The sequence below is a fragment of the Pteropus vampyrus genome, unplaced genomic scaffold (assembly GCF_000151845.1).
Source record: "Pteropus vampyrus isolate Shadow unplaced genomic scaffold, Pvam_2.0 Scaffold776, whole genome shotgun sequence".
NCBI lineage: Eukaryota > Metazoa > Chordata > Mammalia > Chiroptera > Pteropodidae > Pteropus > Pteropus vampyrus.
The window spans coordinates 123,430-151,421 of NW_011889557.1; the positions used below are offsets into that span (position 1 = coordinate 123,430).

A 27,992-nucleotide genomic window follows, 5' to 3' on the forward strand; every position below is an offset into this window, starting at 1 on the left:
TGTTAAAGGGACTTCTTTAAGAAGAAGAAAAAAATTCAAAACTATGAATAATAAAATGGCAATAACTACATATCTAGCAGCAATTAGTTTAAATGTAAATGGATTAAATGCTCCAATCAAAAGACATAGAGTGGCTGAATGGATAAGAAAACAAGAGTCATAAGATGTGGTACCTAAAATGGAATATTATTCGGCCATAAAAAAGAAGGACATTTTACCATTTGCAATAACATAGATGGACCTAAAAAGTATTATGCTAAGTGAAATAAGTCAGACATAGAAAGGCAAATACTGTATAATTTCCCTTGTATGTGGAATCTAAAAAAACAAAATCAATGAACAAACTAAACAGGAGCAAACTCATAGCTAGAGAGAACAAACTGTTGATTGTTGGTGGGAGGGGTGTAGGGGGCTGGAAGAAAAAGGTGAAGGGATTAAGAAGTACACATTGGTCATTACGAAACAATCATGTAGATGAGGAATACAGCATAGGGAATATAGTCAATAATATTGTAATACTATGTACAGTGCCAGGTGGGTACTAGACTTATGGCGATCAGTTCGTAAGGTATATAAATGTCTAACCGCTATGTTGCACACCTGAAACTAATATAGTATTGAACATCAACTGTAATTGTGAAAAAAATTTAAAAACTACAATGCACTAATTACAGGCAATGTACTATTACAGCACTTGAGGGTTGAACAGAGAGCCTAGATAGTATGATGAAAGGTGACCTTCCACCATTGCTGCCAAAATCAAACCTCTGAAAATGCAGCGCTACCCTTGTGTGTGCAGGAAAATCACCCATTTCTGAGCAAAACTGCTCATTTGCTCCCTCTCACCTTTAAAAAGAGTGCCAAGTTGCCAGCTACCACCCTACTATCAGGCCCACCCTGATCTTCAGTTATTCAGATGAGAAATGTGGAGGCTGAGATGAAAAAACTGTTTACGTATCAGCAAGCAGAGGGAAAAATTCTTGTAATACCTATCTTCTATACAGAATACTCCTTGGCACCACTTCTTCCTGGGATGTCCCATGCATTCAGTGCTGGGAGTCCTTTGGGATATTGAATAGTCTCCCTCACTCCATAATAAGTGACCTAGGGGAAGAGACCATGTTAGGGTCCTGCTGCGCTCCAGTAGTGCAAACTTTCCATATAATTCCCAATCCACTATCCATTGCTTTATTTTCCTTTCCAATCTCCATATGGGTTTCCAAGATTTCCTGGGATTCCCAGGAAATGTCGTAGGTCTCTTCTATTTTGATTCTATATCTTAATAGCTTTTAAATCCCACATAAAATGTTTCTCTCCACCCCCAGTTGCTAGGGCTTGCCAGCAGGTCTTTTAGAAAGACAATTAAAAATCCTTTGGAAGCCTAAATAAACCATTTGCACTGCATTCTACCCAACTAATCGCTTCCCCCTTATTGTTCCAAAATGATTGAATTTATTACCAGACTCGTCCTACGCTTTTGAACTCAGACTGGTTTTATCTCTTATATGTATTCACATAACTGACTCGATATCCATCTTTTTTTTTCCTTAGGACTGGGACATTATTCAGAATGTTTATTAAGATAGTTCATAAAAATAAGAAAATTAATTTAACCAGATGAAGAATTTTCTCCCCTTCCCCAGATTATTAAAATAGTTGCTTCTCCCACTTGTCTAGTACCAAAAAATCCAAGTCACATAGAGTCATGTAAGCAGTGTCAAAACAGGTTCAAGGCCAGGGGATCAACTCACTCTGTTCACTGTTCAGTCCCAGGAAAGTCCAGGCCACTCCACAGAGAATTTCCAGTGCCCTGGGCCTCCGCCAGCTACGGGGACACCTCATCTCAAAAGTACAGTGCATTGGCATATAACAGTGCCTGAAATAAGTTTATCAGCTCTCTACAGGATTTTTTTTGGGAGGTAGAGAGAGGAAAAAAAGAGACTCCAGTGTCTTAAGTCACTTGAATGCTTGTTACCATTTTTCCTTCAAATTTGTATTTGAATTAAAAACCTCTTCTTGCCCCAAGTAAAAGGATCCAAACCCTCAGGGAACCAACATGAACAGTCTGATATGGACAAACTATTCCACTGGCGCGGCTGGGCTTTCGGCTGCTGTCCCTTTTCAGGACTCACGATTGCCTAGGGAGGATAGCAGAGCTGGTTCTTGAGCTGTTTTTGGATAAATTCTGGCTAAGTCCAGCCCTGAGAGCAAGCAGCCCTGCTTCCAGCCAGCAAGGAGCAGTGAGATAATGAATGTGAAAAGGCTCCAGGTGGGAGATTGTTATTCGTGCTGATTCCCTTCTCAGTAACAAGTACAGGGGGTGCGGGGATGGGATGGGGGAGCTCATCTTCAAACAAAGGGGAGACACATTCCTACTGGGGCTTCTCAGCTAGAGAAACTGCATGCAATCTTGTTTTCTGCTGTGTCTGTCTTTTCATTAAAGGTCCCTGAATGTTAAAGTCCTTTGCAGAACCCGCCCCTCAGCCTCCACCTACTGTGTCTGCCCCTCTCCGGGTGGGGCAGGAAGGCGGCTGTGTCCAGACGGTGGCGCTCCGGGACAATGCAACCCCCAGACCCCAACTGTGGCAAAAAGGCTAGTCTAGGCCAAGTTTCAAGGTGTTTGCCGAAATTTTCTGGGAGCCTTCTCAACAAAAGCCATAATTTAGTAGCGGGCAGAAATCCACTCTCGTGACCAAAGTTGTGGGAGCGAGTATCAAAATCGCTCCCCTTTTTCGTTTAGCTGGAACCATTCGAATTTCCCTGGGCTGGTGCTCTTGACAGCATGGGCGCACTCCCGGGACCATGACGCCTGCGGAAGGAGATATGCGGGGCTAGGGGACGGCCTGTTCCAGATGAGGTCGAAATGAGACCCCGGTCAGGAGATGGGAAGGGAGAAAAACCAAGATGAGTTGTGACTGGGGCGGGGGCCACTGGTCTGCTGGTGGCTTCCGCACACGTCCTGCTACTGCAGCGCAGCTCTCTGAGCCTTCCCAAGCTCTCCGCACTACCCTATAGAGAGTGCTGAGCTTCTCTGGAGGGGGCAGGAGCCCGAGCTACTCACTCTAGGTTTCTTTGAGGAGCAGCCGCCCAAGGAAAGGGCTTTCTTGGCCATTTTGCTTTTTTGCAAAGCAGCATCCGAGTTCCCGTGGCCGGGGTGTCCGGCAGCTGGGAAGGAGGATAAGCTCCCGCTCTTACTCTCCCCAAACTTGGAGGCAAGTGGCCGCCAACTACCTCCCCTCACTACCAGAATACAGACTCGATCCCTGCTCCCAGAGCCGGGTGCAGGGGATAGCTCACGGAAAACACAAGTCCGGGACTGGACTGAGCGGCTACCAACCCGTGCTGCAACGTGACCCAACGCACTCTTGGCAGGCACAGGAGAGGAGATAAGGCCCCTAGACAGAAGGACCCCAAACAGCGGTCCCCTGCTCCTCGTGGGGGTGCAGAAGGCTCTGAATAGAGAAGAGTGCTGGGAGTGGGATGAACCGCTCAAGGAGACAGTAGGGGCACATATTTAGGATCTGAAGGGCCACTGGCCACCCCTCACACTCTGCTGGGGGCTTCACGCTGCCTTGGATTGACACTGGACCCCCAAAGGGTCTACGGTCTACATCGCTTTGCCTGGTGTTGGAAGAGGAAGAAAAGAATTTGGTGGAAATGGATGCCCAGTGGCTTGTGTAGGGGGAGGGGTAGGTGGACTCCAAGTTTGTCATGCTGCAAGGTACCTGGGGAATGGTGAGGCGCGTGGGGGCGGAGCTAGAGGCTAGAGGGGAAGCACAAACAAGGCAGTCGGAAGCAAGACGACACCTCGAAGTGGATTTGTCCAAGAAGAATTGGTGACTAAGGCGGGGATGGTCAGGGAGCTCTGATTGGTCACAAGGAGGGATTTGGGGTGGGGCTACCTGCCTCTTGAGGCTTTAAAAGCTCATCGGAGAGTGGGGAGATTCTGTTATTTGCTCTCTGAGGGGAGGTAGCTTTGCCTAAGCTCCTGGTGACTGAGCAGGTGTTTGCTGTTTGGACGGGCTGGGAGATCTTTATGGTCCTTGGCAGCAACATGGGGCGTACTATGGCAGTCCCTACACCATACGGCTGTATTAGCTGTAGGCTACCACGGCCAGACTACCCACCAGCTGTAATCACCTTTCTGTTCTGCGTAATGGTTATCACCATCATGGTAGATCTGATCGGCAACTTCATGGTCGTTTTGGCTGTGTTGAGGAACAAGAAGCTCCGAAATTCTGGTAAGCCACACTTCCTTCTCCCTACCCACCTTTCAACCATTCGTAGTCCTTAGGGTGTTAGTTTGGGCGCCCGGAATAGGGGATCAGTGGACAGACCCTCACATTGAATGTCCCTGCTCCCCAATTCCCCGCTAACCTGGGCGGTGATGTGCTGTAAGGGGCTCCAGAAAGTTAGAGCTTCTCCAGGCTGAGGGAACTCAGAAAATTAGCTTTGGGCGGCCAAGTGCAAAGCCAGCGTTTCCGCGGTGTGCGGCAGACAGCCAAGCCCTGCCCCGTCGGGGACCTTGATACAGAGGGAGCAGGCACCTGAGCGGAGAGTCCGACAGCCACCCGGGGACAGCAAGCAGAGCCCGATGCCGCAGAGGTGGCCACGCCGAGGCAGCACGGGCGGAATGGACGCAGAGGGAGCAGCGGGGCTGTGACCCGCTCCGGGAAAGTTAGCTGCGGCTGCGGTGGCGCTTGCCAGAGGCAGCGCAGAAACCGCGCCAAAGCCAGAAGGAGCCCCGGCTCGCCGCGACCCTGGGGCTCCTGGGCTGCTCCCAGGCGGGGAAGCGCAGACCCCAGCTCCTGAGTGTGGAGCAGGGTGGTCTGCGCCCGCCGGAGCCGAGCTCCGTCCGCCCAACCCAGGGCGCACGGTGGAGAGAGGCGAGCGACTGGCTGGGCGCAGTAGGCGGTGGGAGCGACCACAGCAGCAGCGGAGATCCTGAAGTCCGTAAGCGGGGTACCGAGGGTCGCAGTGCGGGGTGGAGGAGAGAGGTTCAGGAGCTTAGAATCTCAGCGGGGTGATAGAAGACCACAGAAGCTGTTGAGGATCGTGGGAGGGCTGCAGGAGAGCTAAGGCGCAGCGAGAGGCTCAGAGAGGCTGCAAAGCGTGGGGATCTAGGACGGGATGGGGCTGCGAGCAAGACTCCCCTCTCTGCCAACTAGTACCAAAATGGGGGGGGCGGGGAGGCGGCTGCGAGCAGGGCTGCGGAGAGGCGCGGGAGGATGCTGAGCGCTGTGATGTGAGCTGGGTGCTGCAGACTCTGCGAAGAGGCGAGCTGCCTCGCAGGTTGGGCGGGAGAGGGCTCAGAGGGGAGGAGGAGGGGCGAAAGGGCCCAAACTCTGCACTCAGCTGCGGGGAGGTTGGGGGTGGGCAGGTACCGCGCCGAGTGTCTCAGCGCCAGGTTCTCGCTAGGGCCAGAGGGAAGAGGAGGGAAAAGCGGCAGGGTCTGAAGGGGGTCAAGTACCCACCTCACCCAGAAAGGCGGGGCGAGGTGGAGGAAGCTGCCAATCTCTCTAAGCAGTTAACTTTTCCTGGGACGGGGAATCACAAACACCATACAAAGTTTCGAAACGCAATGGAGGGCACACAGTCTATTAAAAGTTTCTTCTAAACGTTGGTGAATGTGTCTGATTTCTCCTTGGTTCCCTGGAGACGTGAGGCCGCACACGTGGACCTCCCTTCAGTCCAGCAGCTCGGTCCAAAGGGGCAGAATCACGTAGCCCCATGGACACCTGCAAAAGCCATCTTTAATTTTCTTCTTACCTTTCCTTTTCTCCTTCTTCTTCCTTTCCTTCTATAATTCAAATAAAGGTGTTTATGGCTGTTGTAGTTTTGTTTCTTAAGGCTTTGCCCTCTGTCCCGGTTTTCTTCTCCGAATTCATTACTTTATGGGAAACTCTAGAAAGATCCTCTTGGGTAGAAAGCGCCAGGTTAAGGAGGCAGGAGCCATTCCTTTGCCATTTTATTTAATAAGTACCATTTTCTCCTAATCCAAGATGAAGTGCAACATTTTGCCAAACAATGTCAATTAACGAGGTATTTCCTAAGAAAAAGGTCCGTGAGCCTGCAGTTGGCCTCCACCTTTTTATTTTTTTGAAATCTTTTACGAAAATGTTCCTAAGGCCGCCCTACAAAACAGGATTTGGGACAGACCCCCCCCCCCCCGCCTCCTTTGCTTTCCTGTTTAGCAGCTCCAGAATAGCTCAGTGCCAGGGACTGGGCCCTCTGCAGGGCCGCGAAGGTGCGGTGCAGCTCTGCGCCTGGACCTGCACGAAGCAGGCATTTCTGCTAATCCTTGTAGCGTTTTCCAGATTTTTAAAAAAATTCCTGCCCGCAATTTTTTTTTTTTTTTGGTCTCAGAATAAGTTTTACAGGGTTTCCTCTCTTCCCCTCATTTTTTACTCTTAGTTTACCTTGGAAATATTAAATATTTACTGGGCTAGGTCTTAGATTATTGTTTTACCCCTCTGGGAAAGATTGCATAAGAAAAGGACACTTCTTTCTCTGTAGACAAGTTTGTGTTATGAATGTAATGCTAGGCTAGAGAAGGCAGAGGTCTAATTTTGGGGTGGGGGTGGGGTGGAGGCTTTCTGACATTCCTCTAATCTCTCCCCTTCCCCCACCCTCCAGCCTGCTTCCTGCAACAGCTTGGTCTAGCTCACCTCTACCCTCTCCCTTCTCTTACCCACTCCACCCCCTGGGAAAAAATTTGCATTTTGTTTTTTTTTAAATGGTGGCCCATCTCCCTGTGTGAGTGTGAAGAGCTCCTGAAGAGGATTTTTTTGTATGCTTTCTGCTTTCTGATGAAATAATATGGGAAACGGACAGGTCTCCCAAACCTAGTTATGTATCAAAATTACCTGGGACGTACTTGTGAATTAAAAAACAAAAAAAAATATAAATTGTCACGAGGATAGCTGCTCTCTTCTTCCAGCTTAAATTTGTAATTTCCATACTTAACCATTTATTCTTTGTCTTTCCCCCCCCCGTGTTTTTCAGGCAACATCTTCGTGGCTAGCCTCTCCCTGGCTGATATGCTCGTGGCCATCTACCCCTACCCTCTCATGCTGTATGCCATGGCCATTGGGGGCTGGGATCTGAGCCAGGTCCAGTGCCAGATGATAGGATTCATCACAGGGCTGAGTGTGGTCGGCTCTATCTTCAATATCATGGCAATTGCCATCAACCGTTACTGCTACATCTGTCACAGCCTCCAGTATGAGCGGATCTTCAGTATGCGCAATACCTTAATTTTTCTGATTATCACCTGGATCATGACTATCCTGGCTGTCCTGCCCAACGTGTACGTTGGCACCATTGAGTTTGATCCTCGTACCTACACCTGCATCTTCAACTATCTGAACAACCCTGTCTTTGCTGTGACCATTGTCTGTATCCACTTCATCCTTCCTCTTCTCATAGTGGGTTTCTGCTATGTGAAGATCTGGATCAAAGTGCTGGCAGCCCGTGACTCAGCTGGGCAGAATCCTGAAAACCAGCTTGCTGAGGTTCGAAATTTTCTAACCATGTTTGTGATCTTCCTCCTCTTTGCAGTGTGCTGGTGCCCTCTCAATGTGCTCACTGTCTTGGCATCTGTCAGTTCAAAAGAGATAGCAAGCAAGATTCCCAACTGGCTTTATCTTGCAGCCTACTTCATAGCCTACTTCAACAGCTGCCTCAATGCTGTGATCTATGGATTCCTCAACGAGAATTTTCGAAGAGAATACATGACTGTCTTCCATGCTATACGGCACCCTATCCTCTTCATCTCTGGCCTCATGACTGATGTGCGTGAGATATGGGAGGCCCGTGCCCGTTCCCAGGTCCGTGCCCGCGCCCGCTCCCGCTCCCGTGCCTGTGCCCATGACCATGACCAAGATCGTTTCCAGGAATGTTCTATGGAGGAAATGCCAATGAACATCCGGAATGTTCCACTACCTGCTGATGGTGCACCTGACCATCCTGAGCTTGACTCTGGCTACCCCAAGCAACTGGCTTCTGGACACTACAGGCCTACCTCTGCTTACCACAAATACGTCTCTGGTTACCACAAGTCTGTCATTAGCCAGTCTATGCTTGCCCCTGGCCAGCCTAAGTTTGTTCTTGGTCACTGCAGGTCTGCCTCTGGTTACCCCAAGTCTGCTACTATCTACCCTAAGCCTGCCTCTGTCCATTTCAGCATTGACTCCAGCCACCTCAATCCTGTCATTGGCCAGCATATTGCTGCTGGCAACTACCCCAAGAGTACCTTCAGTTCTGCCACTCTCCGCCCTAAACCCATTGGCCACATCAAGCCTGCCATTACTAGTGACCCTGAGCCCTCTACCTCAGGCCACTCTGAGCCCTCTACCTCGGGCCACCCTTTGCCGTCTGCCTCCGGCCACCCTGAACCCTCTGCCTCTGGCCACCCTGAGCCCTCTTCCTCCAGCCACCCTGAGCCCTCTTCCTCCGGCCACCCTGAGCCCTCTTCCTCCGGCCACCCTGAGCCCTCTGCCTCCGGCCACCCTGAGCCCTCTGCCTCTGGTCACTCTGAGCCTTCTGCCTCCGGCCACCCTGAGCCCTCTGCCTCCGGGCACCCTGAGCCCTCTGCCTCCTGCCACCCTGAGCCCTCTGCCTCTGGTCACCCTGAGCCCTCTGTCTCCGGCCACCCTGAGCCCTCTGCCTCTGGCCACCCTGAGACCACTGCTACTGGTCGCCTTGAGTGTGACATCACCAACCTCCCTGAATCTGCCTCCAACCCTGCCACTGGGCCCCCTAAGTCTGCTGCCAGCCCGCTAGAGCCTGCCACTGCCACTGACCCTTTTGAGCCCTCTCTTGACCCTACTTTGGCCACCAATGATTAAGGTTGTGGTTATTGGTGTTGAAGTTAAATCTGATGCAAAGGCTATGTGAAAAGTGCTCTTAGGAGTTGGCCAAGCAGTGGTCCACTTTTAAGTTTATCTAGCATATGTAACCTGAAGTGAGGTATCTCACTGCATCTATACACAGAAAGATACACGTAGACACTCACAGCCATGGTATAAGCTAATTCCATTATTCAGGCAGACTCTTCTACATCATGTACTCTAAAAAATGTGCGTGTGTATGTGTGTGTTTGCTATTTTAGAGATCAAATTTACCTCAAGTTTGACATCTGTAGTTCTGAGCCTCCCTTTCTTCCTATGGTTGACCTTGAGCCCACAGTGATGGTTGAAATTTTAACTATGATTTTTTTTTCCCCACTCACATGTCCCCTTTTCTGCTCTTTACTCATTTCCTCTTTGTTCTTGCTTTCTTCACTCATTCCCTGAGGAAAGAGTAGAGGAAGAGTGGACTATGGTGAAGGCATTCCCTGGTAAGTCTTCTGCAAAGTGAATGTGACTAGAGCTTTATGTTCCTAAGTGTGTAACTATCTTGTACTCTTAATGGCAGTCAGAAAGGCAGTTGGGATAAAGTGTAAGTCCTTGAAATGACTCCCATCTAAGAAACAATTTGATAAGCTCTTAGTAAAATGAAATGTTATGCCTATGAAATCAAATGGCAAAAGGAAAGATATGGCCATATCAAATTGTTTCTATTTTGTGAAAATTCAAACTGGTGCTGATTTTTATAGTCAAACAAGAATGCAAATGACATGTTTTTACTTTATTTTCACCTTAGTATCTGCCTGAATTTTTTCTCCATTTAGTTTCAAAGAAACCCATTCATAAACTAGTTTCTTCTAAAATTTAAACTTATGGTTACTGGGATCAATTACAGTCATGTGCTTTTAATATTATAATTCATAACTACACTTTACCTCAGATTTTTTTAAATAGCCTGACGTTTTTACACAATTTTCACATTTTTCTTTTTCATTCAAAAGGGAATTTGAAGTAATAATTAGCAGCCAGAAGGGAATGAAGTCCTGCCATGGACGTTGTAAATAATGTTTCTCCAAAAACCTTCTCTCCTGCTTTGTCTCTCCGATCCTTCTAGCTGGGGTGGGAGGCGGAGAGGGAGATGCCAACACCAGCCAGTCCCACTCCCCTTGGCTGAGGTTCAGTGATCCACAATATTAAGTCGTAGACATCTTGCATCAGCACACTTGACAGCCCAGGAAATGATTTTTCTCTAGAATTAAAAAAAAGTTGTTCAATAAAAAAATTCAATTATTGACTCAAATTGACACTTGAAATTTACCATACAAAAAGCTTGCAAGGATACATGGAAATGTATCATACCGCCTTAATTCGATTTTGTATTTGTGGTAGGAATTAAATAAAAGTGTTTTTGTAGCTTTGGTGTGTGATTTGTTAATTTCGCTTCCTCCACCAGACTTCTAGAGAGGATTCAGGGGTGGGTGTAAAAGTATTTACCTTGGGGGATCAGAAGACTTGGGTGCAAGTTCCATCCCTGCTAAGAGATTGCAACACACTAGGGCAAGTCACAAGACCCCTTTGTTTCTTTACATAGCAAACTGGTGAGGGTGGGGTGGGGGTGGTAGAAGGCTCACTGGGTTTTCGTGTGTTTTCACTAGTGCTCTGACAATGGCTGATCTGACCTGCCTGCTCTTGGACTTCTGCACCTTGCCTGCAATAGCTTCTAAAAATGGGCCCCTTTATCCCCCATGGAAGAAATTAAGCTAGGCCCAATAATGTCACAACCCCAGAGGCTCCTGGGGCCAAATAACAGAACTCATGAGCCAGTGGGTAAAAGTACTGGAGCAGGAAGCAAAACAGGGCCAGCCTTCTTCAGGAATGCAGCCTCAAGAAGATCTCAATGACAAGGGAATGCCCCCAAATAAATTCCATAATAATAAAATGATTCAAAATAATATGCAGTAAAATATTAATTTTGTTAAGAAAATACATACACTTAAAACATGCACGAAAACATAGACAAAGTTATATACACGTAGTTCTAGCCACTTTTCATGCCAAATTACAGTGGTTCAAGCCCCGACACAGAATGACTACGTCAGACTGATTTCCTGTGCAAAATTTCTGCCAAGTATTCCTGGACACTCAAAAGAAGATGCTTACTCATGTGCTTACAAACTGGTCGACAGTCAGTACTCCCTCCCATGTTTTCCATATTCTTCCTCTCTGCCCCCACCCAAAGATCTTTGCTTTGGATGAGATTACAAGTGTTCAAACCCAGGGCGTTGTGTCCCAATGCTCCAAAATGCTATTCTCCAGGGCCTCAAGGGGTGCAGTTCTGAGAGGAGACGAAAGTGGTGAGAAAAATTGGCACTTTTTACAACTTCGTTTCACACTTTTGCTCCCAGGTGCCTGAAGTAACACTGCTAATGCCCAGAGTCTCACAGTCTCATAAACACAGCTACTTCAGCCACTGCTTACCTGCAAGCTGCATTCATCATTCCTGCCTGCCCACCTGCGCCCCCATTATCCACCCCTGCAGAAACAAGCAGCAGTTCATGTACAGTGCCTTCTCAGTTTATACATAACCAAAAAACATTGTTCCCTACCCCTCCTTCCCTTATCTCTATCTACCTCCAAAAGTCGAGAAGCCTCATAAACACATCTCTGATTTACCACACCCACTTTGAGTGACCAAGGCAAGATGCTGAATCTCTGAGATCAAGTTTAAGGTGCTTTGTAGTTCTCCCCAGAAAAAAAATGCAGGGCTTCTGTTTTTATACTAGTGAGAACAAAAGACCCAGTTTTGCTGACTTCCCCAAAGAGAGAATCTGCCTTCGGGTGCTTAAGTCTTCATATAATCAGGGGATAATAAAAGGCAAGCGACTTTTAAATGACAGTTTCCCCCAGTTTCTACTCTTTTTTCTTTTAAAATGTAAATATATACTATAAAGTTACAGCTTCATGTTTAAGAAATTTCTGATTAATATAATGAATATATTCTCCTAGTTTTTCTTTTAGAAAATTAAATGTTTTGCCTTTATCTATGCTTTACCTTGAATAATTATTTTGTGTTTGGTGTGAGATGAGTCAAGGTTCATTTTTTAACATAATCTAGGTTCATATTTTCATTTAATTACAATTTATTAAAAATACCTTCCTTTGCCCAACTGAATCGCAGTGGAGATTTCGTTGTAAATTAGTTAATCACATAAAAATTATCTATCTATCTATCTATCTATCTATCTATCTATCTATCTATCTATCCATCCATCCATCCATCCATCCATCCATCCATCCATCCATCCATCCATCCATCCATCTATCTACCTGCCTACCTACCTATCTATATGTTTCTGTACTGTCTATTCTGTTCCATTAGTCTATTTGTCCAGCTTTGGACCACTGCTGCATCATTTTTTTAAATTTTAATTGACCGTAGTTTATATACAATGTTATACACATGTCAAGTGTACAGCTAAATGGATTTTTACATATATGCACATTTTTGTAAACACATATGCATATATTATATCTGTCTTCTAGATAAAAATATAGAACATTTCTAGAATCCCAAAGGCTCTTTCATGCCAAAATACTTCAGTCAATACCTCCCCCAGAGTTAACAAGTTTAACCTCTATTATTATATCAGTTGTACCCGTTTTTAAATTTCATTAAAAAGAATAACTTAATATGTATGCTTTTGTACACCTGAAACTAATATAAAATAATAGTGAATGTCAACTATAATTGACAAAAATAAATATGCTTTTGAGTATGGGTAATTGTGCCAAACATTGTGACTTTGAGAGGCATTTGTGTTGTTGAGTGTATTAGTGGTTCTTTTTAAAATTTTCTTAGAAGGATTTAATGATGTGGAATATCTTCAACCCATATGAAGTTGAAAAAGCATGCAATGCAATGGTATGTAGTTTTGCCAACAAAACCAAAATGAATATATGAACAGGCACATATGTTTTAATACTTTCTATTGTAAAAGTATATATAGTTTTCTTTTATTGAGATACAATTCAGATGCCATAAATTCCATCATTTAAAATTGTTCAAGGCAGTGTTTTTAGTATATTCACAAAGGTGTGCCACCATCACTATAATCTAATTCTTGAATATTTTCATCACACCAAAAGAAACTCTGCACCCATTACATTCATTTTCCGTTACCGCCTCTCCTGTGACAACCACTAATTTTCATTTGTATTTATGGATTTATTCATGCTGGTCATTTCACATAAATGGACTTATACAATATGTGGCCTTTTGTTTTTGATCTCTTTCATTTAGCATAGTTTTCAAGATGCATCCATGGGGTAACGTTTATCAGAATTTCATTTATTTTTAAGGCTTAATAATATTCTTTTGTATGTATACAGCACATGTTGTTTCTCCATTCATTTATCTGTCAATGAAACTTTGGATTGTTTCTACCTTTTGAATATTGTCATAATACTACTATAAATACTAGTATACAAATATATGTTTGTGGATGTGGGATGCTAATGGTCAAAGAGCCATATGAGCCTAAAGCAAACAGAAGAAAAGAAATAATAAAGATTAGAGCAAAAATCAAGGACATTAAAAACAGGAAATCGATAGATAAAATTAATGAAACTAAAAGCTGGTTTTTTGAAAAGATCAAAAAAATTGATGAACTTCTATTTAGGCTAACTAAGAAGTAAAGAGAAATATAAATAAATGAATGAATGAATGAATGAATAAATACAGCATGGTGACCAAAGTTAACTATACTGTATTGCATATTTGAACATTGCTGAGAGTAAATCTTAACCATCTTCATCACAAGAAAAAAGTTCTTTATAACTATGGATGATGATGAATGTTAGCTAAACTTACCATGGTGATTATTTCACAGTATATACAAATATCCAATTATTATATTGTACACCTGAAACTAATATAATGTTATGTGCCAATTACCTTAATTTAACAAAAGAAACGAAGACAAAAGATACAAATTGCTAATATCAGAAATGAAAGACCAGTCATCACTACTGACTCCATGGACATAAACAGAATAATAAAGGAATACTATGAACACCTCTATACACATAAATTTGATAACTAGATAAAATGGTCCAAGTCATTAAAAAACACAACCTACTAAACCCATACAAAGAGTTACGGGTAACTCCAAACTTGTTATACCTTCTCCGGTGGCTGCTAGGCTTCTGTTTTTCACAACTACTGCAGTTGTGACGCTATCGTTTTCCAAAGCTAAGAGAGAAGAATGACATTATGGCAAGTTAAAGCATCACAAAATTCACTATTCTTACTAAGATTCAGTCATTTTTCTTGAATAAACCATCCTTGGATTGTTGCAACGCTTAGGTTAATTTTCAGAGTTCTGAAAACATTGATTTTGACAGTTTTTACAGTGTTCTTGCTTTTATGGAGAAGCACATTCTGAAAGCCTTTATTCTGTCATTCTGAACGTGCCCTCCTGAACCTTGATCTTTTTTTAATTGGGTAGTTTGTCATAGAAATCACTCCATATCAGTTCACCGAGATCTGCATTCTTTTTAACAGTGGTATAGGACTTCACTGTGCCAATGTTGCATAATTTATTCAAACACTCTCCTATGTATGGGCATTTACGTTTAAATTATTTAAACTTAAAACATTAAAAATATTTAAAATATTTTGCCATTACAAGCTATGTTGCAATGGACATCCTTGTGTATATAAATTTTTGAATTGTTGAAAGTTCATCTTCAATTATAAATTCTCAGAATTGGAATTTCTGGGTTGAAAGGTTATATTAGGTATTGCCGGTTTCCCTCTGGAAGAGTTGTACTGGTTTGCATTCTCAGCAGCAATGCATGAGCATGCCTGTTTCCCAACAGACTCATCAACAAATTCTAGTGTCACACTTTCATAATTTTTGCCTGTCTGATAAGTAGGAAATGGTATCCTAGTGTAGTTTTAATCAGCAGTTCTCTAATTATGTACTGAATTTGAACACTTTTTGTATGTTTAAGGGACATTTTATAACCATTTTTTAGATGAATTGTCTGTTTATATATTTTCTTCACTTTTCTATTAGTTTTTTGGTCCTTTGCCCCTCAAATTTTTAAAAAATAATTAAAATTTTTTTCAGTTACTATTGACAACAATATTATATTAGATTCAGGTGTACACATTTATATAGCTTATAAAGTGATCACACCGATAAGTCTAGTACCCATCCAAATTGCCCTTTATTTTTATAGATTTATTATGCCTGAGATTTGATATTTTTTTCTTGTGCAAATATTTCAGAGCAAATTAAATGCCGTTTTCAGTGGCTATGGTTCATATTGATTAGATTTATGCTGTCTATGTCATTAATTGATTATTCTTAATTCTGGAGGAAGTTTTGGGAACCAGCAACAGTTTCAGGAAAAGTTCAACAGCCTGAGTCATTTTCATCATCGTCAAGCCATTATTGGATGAAACTCCTGTGTGGGGTTAGGAGTGGGGATGGGGGGAGTTGTCAAGAAGTTTTATAAGAATGTGTCAGAAATTATGAAGCATGGATCATCATTTGTCTGTCAGTAAGAGGTAGAGAGAGAGAGAGAGAGAGAGAGAGAGGTAGAGAGAGAGAGAGAGAGATTAAGAAAAAGAAATTTTAAGCAAGAAGGGGCTATAACCATAAAAATAACACTTTTAAACTTAAGGTTAGTAGCCTTGGGCAGATTAGCAGGAAAAAGTGAAAAGTCAAACAGAAAACAATTATCATAGATTTAATACATATTTATTGAGTATCAATTAAATGTAAGACCCTCTTCTAGGCAGGTACGATCTATAGGAAATACAAAGATAAACAATAAGAAATACAAAGATAAACAAACTATTAAAAATACAAAGATAAACAAGGAAAAATCCCCTGTCCTAATTTAGAGGCCCAAAACAACAGTGTTGCCTTTCGTTTACACTATCATTTACTAAGCTCCTGGTATGTGATAGGCACCACTCAAGGCACTTCTCTTATCTCTAAGTCTCATAAAAACACTGCCGGGTTGATATTATTACTATTATTTTTGAGAAGCAGAGATTGAGGCTAATAAAGTTAAAGAAACTTGTCTAGAGTCAAAAAGCTGGAAAATTGAGCAATTTGAACCCAGATCTGCTTAGAGAATGTCAAATACTAATTTTATTTTTTCAATTTATTTTATTTTATTTTATTTTTTATTTTTATTTTTTTAGTTGAAGAAATGATTTTAATAATTTCCCCCGTCTACCTCCCCACTCCCGCCTCCCCTCTGGTAACCACTAGTCCATTGTACATGTCCATGAGTCTCTGTTTGTTTAAATAGTACTTCGTAGTGAATTCTGTTAGGGTTAATCAAACCAGTTTAGCCTAAAATAACAAAAACCATAGCTAACCTTATTTCATAATTTCTACATGCCAAGGACAGCATTCAACAATTTACATGAGACATTAGAATTAATCCTGAAACAGAATTTAAATATTTGCATTCTCTACATTCTTTCTGATGCTATTATCTACCTCACTGTCCATGTTAAAATCCCAGGTTTTATCCAGGACTCCCATCTCTCCCACATCAATACAGTTTATAAATCCAGTAAATTCTGCCTCTTCAATAACTCTTTACTTCATCTTTTAATCTTAATCCTCATAGTCACTTCCTTAGTTTGAATCATCATCATTTCTTAGATGGATTACTTTAAGAACTTCCGAACCCCTCTCCCTGCCTTTCTAATCCACTTTCACCAAGCCAACATAATACTCTTTTTATATTGTAGATCTAAATATATCTTTCCTCCTAACCTTAGCTTGATTGTACCCTCCCTTGGCTCACTCTGTACATCAGCTATACTGAACTGCCTGCTCTTCCCTGGTCCTGCCTCTACGTCTCTCAATTTTAAGAGTTCTTCATATGTTAGGTTTATTAGTCCTTCATCTGCAGTATATGTTGCAAATATTTTCTACCTATTAGTCAGTTGTCTTTTGACTTTCTTTATGGTGCATTCGCAATGCAAATTTTAAAGAGGTAATCAAATTTATTTGACCTTTTTTATTGACTCTGGATTTTTAGTCATAGTTAGAAAGCCTTTCCCACACCAAGGTTAAAAAGGAATTCCTTCATGTTTTCTTCTAGTACTTGCATGATTTCATTTTTTATTTTAATCTTAATAATCCATTAGGACTCTGTGTTTTTTGTCTATCGTGTGAGATATGGATGTAATTTTATTTTTTTCCCTGTGAAATCATTTTGATCTGGTGCTCTTTCATGGAGTAGTCCCTTAATAACTTCCTCTATTCCTTCTATAGAAATTGGTTTACTTAAGCTTTCTAACTCTGATGGGATTAGAAACTCTCATTTTGATAACTCGAATTTCCTTAGGAAATTATCCATTTCCTCTAGATATTCAAATTTGTCTTCAAATTTGTTTATATAGAGTCTCATGATTTTTAAAATTTCTTTTGTTTCAATGATTATTTCCCCTTGTCATTTCTTATTTTGTATATCTGTGCTTCCTTTCTCTATTTCTTTTATTGATAAAGTTAGCTAGTACTTTCTCTATGTTGTTAATCTTTACAAAATTACACTTTTATTTCTTAGATCTACTGTGTTTCTATTCTCTTCTTCATTAATTTCTGCTTTTGTCTTTATTACTTTATTTTTTGTATTTTTTTTTTTACTTTCAAAATTCTTTTCCTGATTTCATAACCTTAGAATTTAATTCATTTTTGGTGTTTCACTTTTCTGAATAAAAGTGTTTAATGCAGAAAAAAAATTTCCCGAGCACTTTTTAAAGTGTATGCCTTCCATATATTCTGATATGCAGTACTTTTATTGTCATTACTTTTTAAAAAATCTGTTATTGTTCGTAGTTCTCACTTCACATAGAAGTTGTTTAAAAAGAGATTCCTGAAGGAAGGCCCTTTCTGTTTTTGTTAGTACATTCTAGTTGTGATTACATTTTAATCAGAGAATGTTACTTGTAGTATTTATATTTTATGGAACTTAATGATGTTTGCTTCATGACCTAGTAAATGATCAGTGTTTGTGAATATGCCATAGACATTTGAGAAGAATGTATGAATTTTCTATTATCATGATATAGATGTCAACATATATTCAAAATATTTATCTTATTGCTTATTGTTCCTTAATCAATATGCACATTCTATCGTCATACATATTTTTGTGCACTCTATTTGTATTATACTGAAAATGGTGTATTAAAGTCTTCTGTTATTAGTAAATGTCTATGTCTCCTTGAATTCTCTGCAATCTACCTCTTCTCATTTCTAGTACATAAGAGAACTGTGTAATATTCTCTGTAATTTTTTCTTGTACACTTAGGTGCTGATCGCCTCAGTGCTTGGAACTGGGTTGAACTTTTAATAACACTTAACTAAACTTTGATTCATTCCTCATCTTTGGGCATGAAACTTCTGTACTTTGAATTTAGACCCATGTAGGTCTCTGCTTCCTCAGCCTTATAAAATTTAGGGATGGTAATGTCAAAGAAGGGACATGGTAATATAAACTCTCTCACAGATAACAATGATAGAAATGGGATAATATGGTTAAGAACAATTCTTGAAAAGCACTAAAACTTTCTAAGAGCATCCAGAATACAGATGATAATTTACTCTAAAACTTGCACCTGTAAGATTGTGATTTTGTTGCTTTCTGTCCTAACAATGAACTCCAAGCCCCACAGCTATGACTACTGAAAATAATGGCTGACAATGACAGCCTTACCAGCACAAGGAGCCAGAGTTCAGAGTTGGGTGATACAAAAAAGACTTGAAATTTAAAGGGAAAACTCTAGAAGCATTATTAAAATTTTATAATTGCAATCTTGTTATCACGAAAACTACAGAAGAAACATGACCCAAATTTTTAATATAACCTCTACCTCAACTCCTAAATAACAACAAAAAGCAGTTTGACACCAAAAAGAAGCCTATTCTTAAAAAAAATAACAGAAGATAGAGATTTAGGCTACAGCAATTTTACAAAGGTGGGCCTTAGAACTCTAGAGGTAATCTTTAGTTCTTTTAAGGGTCCCTCAAAACAAAAGATTCTTGTATGGTGGTGGAGGGGAGTGGAAGGGGTTGTACTGGAGAGACTTGAGAATTGCGAATACAGGTTAAAGGGTTGGGAGGATTCTCTCCATTTCTGTCCTCTTCCCATTCAGGCAGATCCAGGTGGAGGTAATAATATTTCAATACCAAAGACAAACAAGTCCTTGGGTTGAAAACATGAGTAGCATTATAACCATTGGCCTATGACGTGGTGTTATTTTGTGGCAACACTGTTATCCAAACATGTTAAAATGGGATAACTTATATTTATACAGGTATTTTTTTAATGAGTGGGCAAGATTTTATTAACCTGTGAAGGAAAGAGAATTCTAGGGAGAGGACACAGCATGGGCAAAGGCTAAGAGGTGGGAAGATGCATGGCAAGTTATACAATCTTGAATTGTGCAGTTTGAATGAGGCATAAATATGGTAGAACAGTAGAAAGAGATGCCTGCATTCTGGAGCTTATTCAGTCCACTCCTCCCAACCTGTGGCCTGTTCAGAGCTACTGACAAAAGCCTAGACAGATATTTTATCACTTATATAATTCAGCTGTAAAATCCAATTCATTCTTCGGTTTATCATATAAAGCAATTGTAAAAGTCCTAATCAAAAGTTTCGGAAACTTTTATGTTGGGGTAGACTGAAATTTATCACCTCATTTAATTATTATGTCTTTTAGGTTTCACAACCTTTTCTCAGACTCAGTTAGCTTATACTTAGGGAGGCTTTCTCCTGCCTCTGAATTTCTATAGCATTTCTTTGACCAGACTTTTCATTTGGCACTTAGTAGATAGACTCATAAAATTTTAGAGTTGGGAAAAACTTTAAGAATCATCTAATTAAGCTTAATATTCAGTGTGAGGATTTTTTCTATAATGTCTCTTGGAGATACTTATCTAGCCTCTGATTGAACACTCCTAGTGATGGGGAACTCTGCTGCTTAAGGCTTCTCACAATTGGATAGCTAGATGTTTTCTTGGAGCATGCAGAAGACAAGTCTGAGCAGGAGACTAAGAAGGAACTACCAAACAAGCAGAAGGAAAATGAGGAGAGAATGGCGTCCTGAAAACAAAAGCAGAAAAGAGTTTCAAGAATTAAGGGATTGTTGACTTGACTAAACACTGCTGCCAGGGTCATTAAAATGAGAATTGACATCTATCCAGAATTGCAATGAACTGAACCATGAATAGGAGATAAGGGAAAGGAGGCAGTGACCAGGACCTATTTTTTTTTTCAAGAAATGTTGTTGAGGGAGGGAGATATGACAATGACTACAACAAGATACAGGGATCAGAGAAGGGTTTTTTGAAGTGGGGCATGTCGGTTGGTGAGCATGTTTGTATGCTGAGAAAACAGAGCTAGTCAAGAGACTATAACTCCTGACATATAGAGGTCCTGAGGAGGTACCTGGAAGTGAATGAGCCAAATCATTAGTAGGAGGATCTGCGTGGCCAGACCACTTTCTAGGAGCATTCCATGGTGAAAGGTAGCAGTAGAATCAATTCACAATCAGGTGCTTTGGGAATGAGATGAGGCAGAGTATGGACAGTGAGGCAAGGTACTAAAGGATATTGGCAAGAGATCATGGAAGAGATGGACCTAGCATCACCACTTCTTAATTATGCGACCTTGGGCAAGTCATTTCTTCTCTTTGGGCATTAGGTGGCTCATCTATGATTGCAATTCCAAATATGATGGCTTATGCAAATGACATCATAAACTATAGAGCATAACATGACTGTTGGTTGTTGTTCAGATTTCCTTCTTTTTTTCTAAAGCAAGTGGGACAAGGCCATGAATGAGAATAATGAGTACTTTAATTGGTGTTAGTACAAACCATGCACAATTTCTAGTGAGAGCCTCTCTTCTCATAAACCATGCTTCCTCTGTTTTCACAACATAGGTGCATAGTGGGGGCTGAGGTTAGACAAATAAAGACTAGCTAAGAAAGGCCTTGAAAGTCAGGCTGAGGAGTCAAGAATCAGACTCAAAGACAATGGCAAGTACTGGACATTTTTGAGCAGAAAAGTGACATTAGGAATATAGTGTTTTAAGAAGTTTCATTTAAAATGGGCATATCGGCTGACTTGGAAAGAAAGAACTGGAGGCAGGGTAAGTAGTTTGGAGGAGACTATAATGGTCAGTTTATAGGATGAAGAGCTAGGGAACAGAAAGAAAGAAACAAATCAGAATATTTTGAAGGAAGTATCTGGTGAATGATTGGATAGGAAAGAGAGAAAGAAAGAAGGGGGCATGATAACTAAGTTTCTAACTTTGGGGCCTGAGGGAACTGGGACATCACTAAGAGAAACCGGGAACTAAGAAAGAACTTAGCTTTGGTATCTACGTGTTGAATAGAAGATGGGCAGACATGGGTCTGCTAATAATGAGTCATATTGGGCATACTATCCACTATTTGGTTCCACACCTACTGTCAGCTAGCTACATAACCAGAGCCTTGTGTTACAGGTAGGCCAATCTACTCCACTCAGCCCACTCCACCATCGCAGAGGTCTTTCACTGATGAGTATCATCACTTATGTAGTCATTTCCCTATTGATGGATATCTGAATGGACTTTAATTTTTGGCTATTATAAGTGATGTAACTGAGCTTTAAAAAATCTGATATGGATCAACCCACACAGTCTACTTGGGGGCCATGCCTATTTGAAGCTCTGTCTTCTACAGTCCATTTTAATGCATGGAGCCTAAGAAAGCAGTTTACCTGCTTTTACTACATGGAGTCTCCAAGAAACCAAGATGAAATGTTCATGCAGAAGGACATGATGATGTAGGCATCTTTGCTTTCTGGATTCTGGCTCTTTCATTCAGTGCCCTCCTAATTCTCTATCCAGGAATTCTGGAGCTCAGCTGACATGCTCTGAGAATTGCAGTGCTAAGAGACTTTATCTTTTGATTTGGCAGCATTTAACACTTTTCTTTTAAGAATCAATTGCTTTCAGTTTAAGTAATTTGGCTCCTGTGTTTTTAGTCTATTTATTCTCCCAAGAAAGAAAAAAAAACTTAAAACATACTCCTCCTGCACCCTCCTGCCTCTTAATTCTTCACCCTCCTTTTCTACCCTTCTGTTCTGAGTGCCTCCCACTGTGGGAGTGAGCAGTTAGCAGATGTGTCTTTATTCTTGCTTGCCAAGACATAGAACCCCAGTGTTGTGTGGGTCTTAGAGAGATTTTTATTCTGCGATTTCATTTTACAAGTGAGAAATCTCAGAGTGAGAAGTGTAGTAACTTGCCTAACTACACATCTGATCCCTTATTCAAGGAATAAGGAATAGATTTTTAGGCCCTTCCCTCATTCTCAAATACCCCAATGTCTTCCAATTCCATGCTCATTTACACTGCTAGATTATACTTTCCATATTCTAATCCTATTCTCCCATTTTGCAGATGAAGGAACGATGTGTCAGAGAGTGAAGCAACACAGCCACCCAGCTAGTAAGAGGCAGTGAGAAGCCAGAGTCAGACACCCAGTTCAGCAGCGACATGGGCAGAACTCACAAGGAGCAAAGAGATCAGAGGAATACAGCAGAGCAGGATAGGATGTCAGGGATTATTGTCTTGAAAAAGTGCTACTTCAGAAACAGCAAATGGCATTGCCACACCACTTGTGGTCTACTCTTCCTAGTATTTTGACTTTGACTTGGCAAGAAAACAAAACAGTATGAGAGTTTAAAGCACACACCGTTAATGTGAGAACTCTTTTCTATTTTCTCCTCTGCACTGGCACCTTCATGAGGTTTTCTATGATGTTGCACTGAACTGAAAGGGAATATACATCTTTTAAAAATTAGAGACCAAACTGTCCAAAAGAATTGCTCTTCAAAGGAAGATCTAAGCAGAATGTTTGCCAAAAAATATATTTTTGGGGAAAACTTATTCAGCCACCAAATATCTGATGGCAGCCAAGGCATACACAAATGAAGACAACTATAATAGAGGGAAATGAGCACTTGACTCTTGAGTCAAGAGAAACCAAGAATATAGTCCTGGCTTTGCCATTCACTAACTAGCATTTGAGACACTTAATTTTTAATAAGCTGCAGTTTTCTCATCTATAAAATGAGGCTCATGAAATCTTCCCTATCTACCTCGCAGGGCTATCGAGAGCATCTAAGTGAGATGATAGATGTGAAAGCTCTTTGAAAACTCAATAGCACTGGAGGCCAGGATGGGCTAGCTGAGATACCTGGCAAGAAAGTGCTTGACTTGCTCTGTTCCCTTCTCAGAGTAGTTTAGTACACCATGAGCTCCTTGAGAGTGGATGAACATCTTTTATCCCTGGAACACCTAGAACAGTGTCTGATATGTAGTCTATGCTTACTGTATCTTTGTCAAATGAATGAATTTACCGAATATTAACAGTCATTTGTCCAAGATTTGCCTCCATAAAGGTGAAATCAGATGTAGAAGAAGTTAGTCATTCTTATTAATTAAAAAAAACTCTAGACAAAACATTACAAGCTAACTGCCATACTGTTGTCTGTGTCTATGAGTTTTTGTCTGTCTTGTTTGTTCATCTGTTGCTTTCAGTTACATATCCCACATATGAATGAAATATGGTTCTTAACTTTTTCCATCTTACTTATTTGCTTAGCATGATACTCTCAAGGTCCATTCATGTTGATGGAAGAAGATTTAACTTTGGATGGTTAATAGACAATTCAATATACAGATGTTGTATTTTAGAATTGTATACTGGAAACCTATATAATTTTATTAACTCATGTGACAGCAATAAATTTAATAAAATTTAAAAAATATAAACTGATATATTTTGGTAAAGAGTTAGAAGAAGCAGTCTAATTGTCTAATCTTGCCATTAAAATCCATCTCCATTCACCATACAAGCATGCCTGCATTAAAGGCTTCCAGATTCCTATGCTTATTCTCATTGCCATTAGCTAATTGACAGATTTCCTGGTTTTCCATTTCACCTTGGAGAAAGCACTTTTCACTTGCAAATTAACCAGTTCGCCAAGTTGAAAGGAGAAATTCTGTCAGAACAACTACCGGACAACTAACTTGCTGAAAGAATACGAATGCCAGAGATTTTTCTTTTAACTCAGCTTAAGTAGTCAGAAAAAGTCAGAGATAGAGAAAATTTTAAAATGATTAGTCCAAAAACATCACTTACCACATGTGAAAACTGAGGCCCAGAGAGAGGAAAGGACTTGCTCAGGGTCACATCTGTAATCATAATGGTTTGAGAGCAGAGAGAATGACTGGGTAGAGCATATCTTAATCCAGAGTTATAGAATTAGTGTGAATTTAAGGGACTTCACTAACACTATTTTTTCACCTGAATTATCGGATATAGTCATACACACAGTAATTCCCACTTCATAGGGAATTGCCAGGACCAAATAAAATAACAGAATCCCTATCCTAATATCTGAGACATGATCAGCACTCAGTGAGTATTAATTCCTCCCCCATCTCTTCCCTTTGTTTACCATTTTGATTAGCCTGGTGACTAGCACATAATAAAGACTTCATAATATTTAGTGATTGAACTTGCTTGCCATCCTGATGCCATGCAGTACTTTAGGATCTGTTGTCCTTGCTATAAGCAGTCCCATATTTTAGGCAGGGATTTTTACATACAAGTGACTTTTCACAGCTTTCCCCCAACTAAATTCCTGTTCGACTGGGACAACTCAACCATCAGAACACTGTCATACCTGCTCCTTGTCACACTCCTTGACCACCAGATCATTGTAGAGTGGAGGGATCCAGAAGGGGGTGGAAGTAAGATCAAAACTGCCAGAAAAATAACTTTGTCTTCCCCCAAGCCCTCGGTGACATGAAAATAATTTCTTGCATCTTGGCACTTTCCCGCTTCATCTCATGATGGTGAAAACCTGCCTATCTCAAGGCCAGCTCAAGAGCCGTCTCCTATTAACCTCCATTGCTCTTTATACAACTGTTTTACAAATAAGGAAATGAAGGCTCAGAAAGTTTAAGTAACTTTCCCAAAGTCATGGACCTGATAAGCATCACTGCTGAAGGGGGAGAGAATGGCGACCATTTACTGAGCAGTTACCGTGTAACATAGCTACTGCTACCATCTCCTCCATTTTACAGATGCTGAAAATTGGCTTAGGGATCTGCCCAGGGTACCCTGCTAGTAAGTGACAAGTTGAGATTCACAGTAAGTTACTTACTAAAGATTTGCTGAGCAAACAATCGTCCCTCTAGAACAGGATTTCTCAACCTCGGCACTATTGCTATTTTGGACTGCATGATTTTTGCGTGTGTGGTGGAGGGCTGCCCTGTGAACTGTAGGATGTTTAGTAACATCCCTAGCCTCTACCCACTAAATGCCAGTAGCACACTTCCCAAATTGTAACCACTAAACATGTCTCTTGACTTGCCAGATGTCCCCAGGGGAACAAAATTGCAGCCTCTCCCAGTCTTTATTTGAAAACCTTTGCTCTTGACCACTGGTCATCAGCTCTTATGTGGAACTCCTGCTGAGTTCCCAACTTTGATTGATGCTTTTGGAACACGAGAAATAATATTTCTTTCCTCAAGTTCTCTCAGGGATATTCTCCAACTCACCTGTGACTTATAGTTTCCTGTTTATAATGGATTTTTCCAGCTTTGTTGTATGAAGCTTGTCACTCTCAATAGTCATGGAATTACAGAGGATGTCAAAAAAGTTTTAAATTTATTCATAAAGATATATGCACCTTGATGTTCATTGAAGCATTATTCATGGTGATCAAGACATGGAAACAACTTAAGTGTCTTTCGGTAGATGATTGGAAAAGGAAGATGTGGTACATATATACAATGGAATATCACTCAGTCATAAGAACAGATGAAATACTGCCATTTCAACAACACGAATGGATCTTGAGATTATCATGCTAAGTGAAATAAGTCAGACAGAAAAAGTTGAGAACCATATGATTTCACTCATATGTGGGATATAAACCTAAAAGCAACAAACGAACAAGACAAAAACTCATAGACATGGACAACAGTTTAGTGGTTACCAGAAGGAAATGGAGTTGGAGGAAGGTAGATAAGGGGAAAGGGGGTCAAATATATGGTGATGAAAGGAGATTTGACTTTGGGGTGAACACACATTGCAATATACAGATGATGTATTATGGAATGGTACACTTGAAACCCATATAATTTTATTAAGCAATATCACCCAATAAATTTAATTTAAAAACACCCTGAAGACAAACATACAATGACATAAACTGATATTAAAAAAAAACTGGTATATTCTTACAATGGAATACTACTCGGCATTAAAAAGAAATGTGCTACTGATATACATATATTATGAATAAATCTCCAAAACATTTTTTTGAGTGACAGAAATCAGACATGAAAAGTGCATACCATGATTTTGTTTATGTGAAACTCTAAAGCAGGTAAGTTTAATTTATGATGAAAGAAATCATAACAATCTTGCCTGGGGAGGTACATATAGGCAGATTGACTGCAGTGGATATTTGAAGGGATATTTAGGAGTGATGGAAATATTGTATATATTAATTATGGTGGTAATTACATCAGTATATATTTTTGTAAAACCTCATCAAACTGTACACTTAAAAAGGAGTGATACATTTTATTGTATGTAAGTTATATATCAATAATATTGATGAAAGAAGAAAAAAATTAAATGTTTAAATTTAAGTGAAAGACCATTTCGTTCTTGAAATTGTCTTTGCCCTTGTGTTCAAGACATCAGTGAAACTCTCTCTCAGGTTCTCCATCTATGAAATGAGGATAACAGGTTTCCTCAGAAGATTAAATGAGATAATGCTAGTAAAAGTACGTGGTCCAAGGCCTACTCCAGCATTATTAACACAGCCCAATCAACAAAGCTGTTGTCTTTCCTTCCTTCTTCTCGTGTGCCTAGGATGAACCCTTGTATAAAAATATAATGACCAACATTCCTAAAGTTTATCACTGTTTCATTAAACAAACTCCTTATATCCTAAGTCTCAAGTCAACCAAGATAAATTAATAGAAAAAAATGTGTTAAATGTATCTAACAATCTACCTGAACTCACCTTGCTCTGAGAAATGCTATTATTAATGTCTAATGATCCTTTTCAAAGGAGGCTAAATAAAGATTAATGTGGACAAATGGGTTAATTAACTTGCACATGGTTACAATTAATGTTGCAGGTGCGACTCAAAGTTGGATGAGGCTGATTCACAAGCCTGCATGCTTTCTCTTATAACATACTGCTGATTTGGGGATTTTCATTGAAAATTCAGTGTGACTTAGCAGTGTGCTGCAGCTACTAAAAGGTAATCTTAAATTGTGTTAATTGGTATGTTGTCTAGAAAGAGGGATTTGAGTGTCCTACCCTGCTGTGATCTACCAGACCAGTTCTCAGGTATTGTGTATGGTTGTGGGACATACGCTTCTAAAGGGGTAAAGGACAAACTTCACCGTGTTCAGCAGAGAGCCAGTACTGGTGTGGAGGACTACCAGAGCTGTGCAAAATGTGGGAGTGTTTCAGTTTAGCTTGGAAAGGGGGAAACCAGGGGAGAATCTGAGATCTGAAAAGCTGTCTTAGGAGGCTTCTAGTGGCAGAACTTGAGAAAGTATCTAGGATTTGGCTCAGTGAGCTTAGGAACCCTTCCAGCTCCATAGTTTATGAATTCATGATAATTTAAACTTGCTGTCTGTGCCTTTTCTAAGTGGTTCCTCACATTCTAGCACTTTGCACGGGACCTTAGCATAGTAGTGACTCATTAAATATTTGTCAAATTAAATTGAATACTTGCTATGTAAAGGAATCATTAGAAAATTGAACCTCATTATGTTGAAGTTTAACTTGACTATAGAATTACTACCCAATTTTTCAACTACTGAAACGAAACTCCTTTCTGAAGTGTTACAATATTTATGTGAATTAGTACCAACCTTTGAGAAGGCATTAAACATTCCCCATTAATAATTGCTTCTAAGTGATAGTGCATATTTGGCAGGGAATGGAAGCATTTATGGGTTTTCTCTCCCACTATTCACAGCCTTTTAATGAAAGCTGTGGCT

At 40.7% G+C, this 27,992-nt stretch overlaps 1 protein-coding gene across 1 annotated transcript; it reads left to right on the top strand.

Annotated features, from left to right (window-relative positions):
* The first annotated feature begins 4,054 nt into the window (after positions 1-4,054).
* GPR50 (G protein-coupled receptor 50) lies at positions 4,055-8,849 on the top strand. Its single transcript, XM_011385758.1, has 2 exons — positions 4,055-4,241; positions 7,006-8,849. The coding sequence occupies exons 1-2, from the start codon at positions 4,055-4,057 to the stop codon at positions 8,847-8,849; spliced, it is 2,031 nt and encodes a 676-aa protein (XP_011384060.1).
* The last annotated feature ends 19,143 nt before the right edge of the window (positions 8,850-27,992 follow it).

Bases quoted from the DNA above. Each gene is read 5' to 3' on its own strand.
- GPR50 (XM_011385758.1), top strand. From the start codon at position 4,055: ATGGGGCGTACTATGGCAGTCCCTACACCATACGGCTGTATTAGCTGT. The intron at 4,242-7,005 runs GTAAGCCACACT...CGTGTTTTTCAG, and splicing joins CAAGAAGCTCCGAAATTCTG to GCAACATCTTCGTGGCTAGC.